General features: G+C 38.5%; 1 protein-coding gene across 1 annotated transcript in view; it reads left to right on the top strand.

Annotated features, from left to right (window-relative positions):
* LRRK2 (leucine-rich repeat kinase 2) overlaps nt 1-8,810 on the top strand; it is a 244,601-nt gene that overhangs the window by 101,115 nt on the left and 134,676 nt on the right. Inside the window, exon 19 of the mRNA XM_006888199.1 lies at nt 3,046-3,304. Coding sequence (XP_006888261.1) covers nt 3,046-3,304 — 259 coding nt within the window. The remainder of the gene's footprint in view (nt 1-3,045; nt 3,305-8,810) is intronic.

Genomic DNA, 8,810 nt, shown 5'->3' with positions numbered 1-8,810 from the left:
TAAGGAGGAGGGAAGATAACGTTTTCCTCAGTTCCTCCCTGTAGGATAGGGTAAAGAGGGCTTCAGATTCTTTTTCGACTGGAATTTTTCTGTTGTAGTTGCCATGAGGGTCACCTTTTGTGGAGGAAGAATTAAGCCACGAAGGCAGGTTAGTAACTGAATCCTTCCAGACAGTGATGTAAGGGACCTGGTGAGGGTGTCCACCCTGTGGCTGGAAGACAACTTTCTCCACGGTGATGATGGTTGGAAGGTCGAAAGTCCCTTCCAGCGGCCATCCTACATCAAAGGCCGGCCATTTCGTGCTGCAGAAAGTGGTTAGTTTCCCTTTGAGCACCTCTACCGACAGATTATGGGCTCGCTCTCTAGCATCCTTAAAATGTCCAAGTACCAGGTCTAGAGGGGTGGAAGTAGTCTGTCCCATTACGTCCGTCAACAGTGAGTAAAGACAAAGACACAGCAGACAAATAACAAGCAAAACAAACAAGTCTTTCAGCCTTCCTCTATAAGCAAGGCTTGAAAGCTGAAACCGGTGAAGAGCGGTGTCTCGGAAAAACCTCAACCGCCTCTTCGTACAGAAGCCTGGTGTGAGGTTCTTTACTCTCACCCAAGCACTCAGATATAGGGCTCAGAACGTCTTCTGAGCCCCGGCAGTGGTGGCCCCCCAGTGCATCCGCCTTAGCCACGTTTCACTGCTCCGAATTCAGAAAGCAACACGAACAGTTCGGTACAGAACGAAAACACAGATAGACACACTCATCCATCTGGCCAGCAATTCATCCCTCCGGTTAGGGGTCCTTGGAGTCGTGGGGGGATCCCAGCGAGCCCCCAGATGTTGTGCCCCAAATCCAGTTTCCCCCCAAGTCACCAAGGAGCTGACACTGATGCAAGGGCAAGAGGGACTTTATTTCAGATTGGAATCTGGGCCTCGCTCAAACCATGCTGATACAGCAGGGAAAATGGTGCGCCCCGATTCTGGGCTGTCCCGCCTATTTAAAGGGACACGCCCACGAAAACAGGGCGATACAGGATTGGCTGGTTCAAAGGAAGGGCGTGAAAACAGGGAGATACAGGATTGGCTGATATTTGGGTGGGGGCTCTTTTCCCCCTTCCCCCCATGCTTTCAGTTTTTTAAAATGATGTATTGGTTACAAAATGGAGTCCCTCAATAAGAGACTCTGGAACTCTTCATGTATGAATATCCTTTGCTATTTGGAGAGCAGAGAAAGGGATTTAGGGAAAAGAAGAGCATAAGTGACTGTAATGAGGCTTCACAAATTGCTTGTTGTTTTTGGAAATGACTTGGAGCAGAAGGATTTTAAAGAGACTCAAGGTAACAACTTGATAATTTGTATGGTGGCTCTCCGAAGAAGAATTGATTAAAACTGTTAGACCATTAGTTGGTGTCATTATACCACAGAACAGTCCTTCTAAACACCTTGCACAAACTGTTGTGTTTCTTTCTTTTTTTAATTCAGTTATTGCCCACCGTCTAATTATTTTCCTTTCCTTGTACATAGGGTTCCAGACTCCAAATAGTCTTAGTGTCTCCATTGTTTCCTTGTTTGTTTAGAGTCAACAAGCCCTCCAAGAGGACACTTGCATTCAAGGCCATGCCCTTGTCTTCATTGTGGAGACTGTGAAGTGACTGGACTCAGTAAAATGGGCTTTCTTGTTTGGGTTGAGTGTCATTAGTTTTTATTTAATCCTCTTGTTTAGAGTCAACAAGACCTCCCAGAGGGCCATTGTATTTAAAAGTTGGGCCCCTCCCCCCCATTATATTTTAAGCCCTTTTTACTGTATTTTAGAAGAGCATTCTTCTAAATCCTACAGCACCCTTCTGCCAGTTTGCTATGCTGAGGTAATCTGGATTTGCTGTGGTGCTGAACCTTTTCCCACTGGGTCTCAAATGCCATAATGGCTGTTCATGGTGGACAGTGTTTGGTGGATATCCCAGTTTTAAGACAGGTTTGGAAGCAGGAGTGGCATCCACTTCCTAAACCACATGCCTCTGAAAATTCTATGAACTTGGAGAAATGATAGAGAAAGGCCTCAGGTCTTTTGTTCATAGAGTCACTAGGAGTCATGAATCACTTTATGGTAACCAACAACAACAGGTAATGGAAGTAACACAAGCTTTGGAGAGAGTAACTTTGGCTTCAAAACATTCTTTATTACTTAACTGGCTGGAAGGATTTGAGCAAATTTCACATATTTTCTAAATGTTTCATTATCTATCTAATTGTAGTAATATGTAGAAACAGGTTTCTGTGAGGATTAGAGGTCATGTGACAACATGAATTCCACATAGCACCTCACTTAGAATATTTCTGTTATCTATATACATTTTATCTTTTATTTGAAAAATCATCCACACCCTATGCTTTTCAGTTAGAGTTCCTCATATATCCATTGTGTAGGATATATTCCTCATATATCCATTGCGTAGGCTGTTCATGTTTGTGTTTGGTATCTATAACACTTTTCGTCTCTGAAAACATTAAATTCAGCAGAAGACAGAAAACTGAGAGACAAAGTACTTCTTCATGAAAATTAACTTTCTTGCCTCAAAAAGTTCAAGAAAACCAGACATGTGTGATTACTGCCTTTTGTGTATGACATTAAGGAATTTTATATTTAAAGTATCATTTTGTATTTCTATATTAAATATTAAGGAGGAGAAATATAGTTGTCTCTATTAGGCAGTTTGTCAGATGTCTTCTGATCATCATATGGAAATGCAAACAATGTAAATAATGTGCCTCATTAATCGGGCTTGACTTAGGCCTTCTGACTCCAAGTCCACAAGCTTTTTTTCCCCACACAGTCTACCTCTTTTATGATAACTGACTCACAGGTAGCAAATTATTTGGTTAATGCTACTCTGTTTTACATGATCTTATTCTTAATCTAACTTCATTTTCTCAGTCAGCTTCAAGGATGAGTTTGGGCTTCGTTTATTTATTTTCAATCTAACTTCAAGGTCAATTTACTATTCTCAAAAGTAAGAAATACTTTAATGGCTTCTTCTCCCCTACTCTTTCATAGGTGTGTGAAAAAGAGAGCAGCCCCAAGTTGGTGGAATTATTATTGAATAGTGGATCCAGGGAACAAGACGTGAGGAAAGCTCTGACCATAAGCATTGGGAAAGGTGAAAGCCAAATCATCAGTTTGCTCTTACGGAGGCTTGGCCTGGACATGGCCAATAATAGTATCTGCCTGGGAGGATTTTGCATGGGAAAAATTGAGCCCTCTTGGCTTAGCCCTTTATTTCCAGATAGGACATCTAATTTAAGGAAGCAAACAAGTAAGTGCCAACAGATAGAAGCTTCTTATTCTTAGACATATTTACTAACAATTTTTTTACCAGTTCTTTTAATCTGTTGTTTTTAGATTTTTCTTCTCTACCTAATTTTTTAAATGTAATTTTCACTCCATTTGATGCAATTTAAGACAAACATTTTGAAGAGGTTTGAAAATCTCTTTTTCTGGCTGGCAGCATAAAATACTTGAAAATGAAGCTTCTCTTTAACGGGATGGTTACAACTTTATGAGGTCACATTTTTCTTTAATCTTTGTTATTTATAATTAAAAAGTTATACATAATCATTTTAAAAGTGAGGAAATACTGAGAAATATAAAGATGAATCTAAAAGGAACTTATTACATGCCATATATAATTAACATAGATGTTTTATTTTTTCCAAGATTTTCTAAGTTTCTACATGCTTACATTTGCAAAAATTAGCATGAACTTGTAGATAATATACAGCCAGATATACTTTGAATTTTCAAGTTAATATATACATTTTATATATAAAAATATTCAGTTAAGTATTCCTTTTCGGTGTCGTATATATTTTGTGTCTTGTATGTATACTGATGATAATTTATCATCATCGTCTAATAATACTTAAGTCTTATCAGTTCCCTCTGATTTAGTCACACTAAATATGTCATTAAAGCTTGAGCTTCAGCTTTCCCCGTATTTCACTTCAAGTCTACTTGTTTATCCCTGTTAGGTGCCTTGGAGTTGACAAGGACTCACAGTAACCCTGTGAAGCACAGACCAAAACTTGCCTAACTAAGCCTGTGCTATTTTCCCTAAAACTCTTCACAGTCAAACCCATTGTTGTAATCAGTGTGTCAGTCCATTTCATTGCAAGGCTTCCTTCTTTTGCTAACCCTCGTTTTTTCACTAAATGATATCTTTTTCCAAGGACTAGAACCTTCTGACAATATACCTAAAGTATGTGAGATAAAGTTTCACCACCTTTCCTCAAAGAGCACCTCCTTGCACTTCCTCCAAGAGATTTATTTGGCCTTTTGACTTATCAATGAACTGCCAGTACCACAGTTCAAAGGCTTTGATTCTTCTTTTGTCATCCTTATTCCTTACCTTCACATGTATCTATCTGAATGAATCTGAAGTGATTGAAAAGCCATGATTTGGGCTAGATGTATTTTAGTCTTTAAGTTGGCCTTTAAAAAGTTCCTAGTGAGAAAAAAAGAAAGAAAAGAAGTCTGTTAGAACAGATTTTCCTAATGCAATGTGTCTGATTTCTTGGTTGGTGTTACCATATATGCTTATTATAGATTCAAGTAAAATTATATACTTGACAAGATAAATAGATATCCATCTATTATTTATGCTATTTGTCCATTTGTGAAGAGTTTTGATCTGATATTGAGGTGTAATTCATACGGAAGGCTGTAGTCTTTGTTCTGCTTCTATAAATGCTTCAAGTCTTCTTTAGCTTCTACAAGCAGATTTTACTCAACGTTTACCTGTTGTTATTTGCTGTCAAGTTTGAACCAACCCATATCAGACTCTCCAGCAGATTTTCAGAGGCAGTAAATTTCACGAAAGGTTGCTCATCTTCTGCAGAGCAGCTGGTGGATTCAAACCACGTGCCTTTTGGATTACAATGCAACTTCTTACCACTAAGCCACTAGAGCTCCTTGTAATGATCATAAATCCGTATCTCTTTATTTTAAAAGCTGTTTTTCCAATAACACACTTGCTTCATTTATCATTTTTCTGATGCATCCTCCAGACAAATCCTAGTCCTGATCAGTCCATTCATCATTTCCCAGGCAGAGCTTTAGTAGAAAGCATTTATGAATGTTGCTGCTTCCACAAATTCAAGGTCTCTAAACTTCCAGAGCACCTTAGAAGGTAAAAAAGAAAACTCAAATGCCTTGACATCTACTCAGAACCAATTTATAGCTGGCCTTCTAGCGGGTCTTCAGAGATTAAATTGTATGGGAGGAAACTCTCTTTCTTCCATGGAGAAGCTGGTGAATTAGAACTGCCTGCCTTTGAGTTGGCAGAACAGCTCAAGTCTGGCTGATTTGCTCAGTTGTTTTAATGCTCCATCTACTCTCACTTTTAGAGTTTCTCCATGTTATTCTATCTACCTAACTTTGTATACTTTCTCATTATTTTGCTATTAATAATTTTTGACTCAGCTTTATTGTCTCTGTTTATAAAAAAAGACATTCCTGATCCTGGGGGTCTAGCTGGACAGCTTTCAAGGTACCCCATAGCTCCCTATTTCTTCCCTCTTATTATACATATAGTACGATTTGCTAATTGTATACTTGCATTTTGGTATATCCTTGTAGATTATAAGCACCAGGAAATGAGTGTCAGTTTTGTCCAATGTTGTACAACACACACACACACACACACACACGCCTTGCTCAGAGTAAAAGCTTTGATGTTATAATGAATTGATCATTTGACTGCTAATCTAAAGGTTGATAGTTAAGAGCCACTAGCTTCCCTAAGAGTCAGTCAGCTTCCATGTATATTTACAGCCTTGGAACAGAATGAAATACGAAGTGTCGATTCTGTCCTGCCGGGTTGCTATGATTCAGAAGCACTTGCACAGCATTAGGATTTTTGCTTCCTGTGTTTTCTAGGGTTTGCACAAAATGCTATTTGTCGTGTGCCATTGAGTCAGAAGCAACCCATACCTGACTCTCCAAAGGGTTTTCAGAGGCAGTAATTCTCACAGGAGGAGATTGTACAAAATAGATTACCATTAAATAGCTCTAACTGGTAAAGGTAATAACTGACAAGCTATCTTGGTAAATGTGTAAAAATAGGATTTCACATTTTATTAATATGAATGTGTATTTTTATTTTGATGGTAAATTGACAATATGCACTAATAACTTACATGTACATTCCTCCTCTTTTTTTGACCCAGCAGTATATTAGCAGGAATATGTATGCAATACAGACATTCTCAATCTGCACAGGGCAGTGTTTACAAGGATGCACTTCTTAGCCAGGTGTATAATAGCAAATAAAAGGGAAAATAAAAAAAAATATTTCCTAACGTAAATTATGCAAATAAATTTTGGTACATTTATATTGTAGAATGTTCTGCACCATTGGAGGGGGAAAATGACAAATCTAACTATTCAAATGTATAGTACATTTTAAGTGAAATATTGGAATATAATAATTTTAATATACTTCTTATTGTAGTTGTGTGCCACCAAGTCAGAAATGACCTGTAGCTGCTCATTCAGTGACTTTCCAGAGGCAGTGAATCACCTTGAAGGAGATTGCCTATCTTTCTCCAATGGAGCAACTGGTGAATTTGAACCATGTGTCTTTGGAATTGTAGTGCAACTTCTTAACACTAGGCCTAATGCTAATTTTTTTAAAAAAAATGTCGTGATGTCATAAATGAAAAGACTGGGTCAGGGAAAAAAAACCAGAAAATTAGCTCCATGATTTTCTAGAAGAAAGTTGGATTAAAAACTTTAAAATATATCCTGGTCTTACTGGAGTCACAAAAACATGCTAATGTGAGACATGACAGCAACACTTAAATTTTTAGGTTATATAGGCAAAACAGAAAACATGAATATTCTACCAATTTATTTCTTCATGTTGTTGTGCTGTGTTTTTGAGTCTGAAGCAACTTGTAGCTCACCCTCCAACAGGTTTTCAGAGGCAGTAATTTGCCCAGGAGGATAATGGGATTGCAGCACAGCGTCTTATCACTAGACCGCCAGAGCTCTTAGTATTTAATGTAATAAGAATGTTAACATCAATATTCTAGCAAATTTCTCAATATCAGCAATTAATAATTTAGAAAAGAGTTTCTAATAAGAACTATCATGTTAGAACATCTTCTGTGTTCTAGGCATTGTGATAAACCTTTTACATAAATAATTCTGTATAGTCTTTTTCACAACTATTTGCTGTAGGTAATTGTTATCTACACTTTCTAATGAAGAGACTGATAACTTAGGAAGTTGTTGTAACTGCAGGGGGAAATTCTTTGACTCAGAATAAGCTTGAATCACTTGAAAACCTGGGCTCTCTCTGAGTAAAGTTTGTTGTTGTTTTGATGTGCTGGTGAGTCACTTGTGACTCATAGAGGCCTTATGTACAATAGCCCTAAACCCTGCTCTATCCCTTGCCAATCTTATTGTCTCCAACATACCTGCCCTCATCACTCCAGTCACTGAATCAATCCATCTCATCAAGGATCTTCCTCTCCTGTACAGTACCTCCACCCTCCCTAGCATGATGTCCCTCTCCAAGGGCTGGTCCCTCCTTGCAACATGTCCAAGTTATGTGAGATGCAGCTTCAGAATCCTTGCCTCCAAGGAGCAGCCTGGCTTCACCCCCTCCATGATGAACTTGTTTGTTCTCCTAGCAGTCCATGGTATATTTAATGCTCTTCTCAGCACCAAAGCTCAAAGACATCAGTTCTCCTTCTATCATCCCTAGTCATTGTCCAGCTTTCTGATGCATAGCATGTAATGGCAAAGATCATGGCCTGTATCAGGCGCCCCTTAGTCTCCAGACTGACATCATTGCACCTCAGTATCTTGGTGAGGTCTCTGACAGCAGACTTTCCCAATGCAATTCATCTTTTAATTTCCTGGCTGTTGGTACCAAGAGTGTTGAGTGTAGAGCCAAAAAAACTGAATCTGTCAACAATCTTATTAATCTCTTCACCATCTATCATGATGCTGCCAATCAGCCTAGTAGTGAGAATCTTTGTTTTCTTGACTTTGAGCTTCAATCTATATTGAAGGCTGTAGTCTATGACCTTCTGCAGCAAGCACTTCAGGTCCTCCTCATTTTCAGCAAGCAGGGTTGTGTCATCTGTATAAGTCAGATTTTTGATAAGTCTACCTCTAGTTCAGCCTCCTGGATAATCTGTTCTACATATATATTGAAAAGATATGGAGATAGGACACATCCTTGATGCACACCTTTCCCAGTTTTGAACTATGCAGTGTTTCCTTGCTCTGTTCTGGTGACTGCCTCCCGATCCAATTATAAGTTTCGCATAAGCACAATCAAGTGTTCTGGGGTTTCCATTCTTCTAAAAGTCTGCCATAGTTTGTTGTGATCCACACAGTCAAATGCCTTTGTATAGTCAATGAAACACAGAAAGACATTCCTCAGGTACTCTCTGCTTTCAACCCCAGTTAGGTCAGCTACATTCAAGCTTTGTGTAGAACTTTATGACTTGTTTATTTTTCACATTTTGCTTAAATTCACCCTAGAGTTGTGCTGCCAACTCTAGATGGTTTGAATCTACCAGCTGCTCTGTGGGAACACAATGGGCAATCTTTTCCCATAGGATTTAACTGCCTCTCAAAACACCCTGGAAGATCAGCTTTGAGTCAGTTCTCACTGGACAACACATAAAAACAACACTATATAAATTATACAGTATCACTATTGTAAGTGACTTTGGAAGTAAGAATAAAGCATCTTCTAGAAGCATAAAATTTTTACAAGATTATACACATATAATTATATATAT

The sequence above is a fragment of the Elephantulus edwardii genome, unplaced genomic scaffold (genome assembly GCF_000299155.1).
Source record: "Elephantulus edwardii isolate Elephantulus edwardi_28Jun2011 unplaced genomic scaffold, EleEdw1.0 scaffold00065, whole genome shotgun sequence".
Classification (NCBI taxonomy): domain Eukaryota; kingdom Metazoa; phylum Chordata; class Mammalia; order Macroscelidea; family Macroscelididae; genus Elephantulus; species Elephantulus edwardii.
This window is presented reverse-complemented; position numbering and strand designations above follow the sequence as displayed.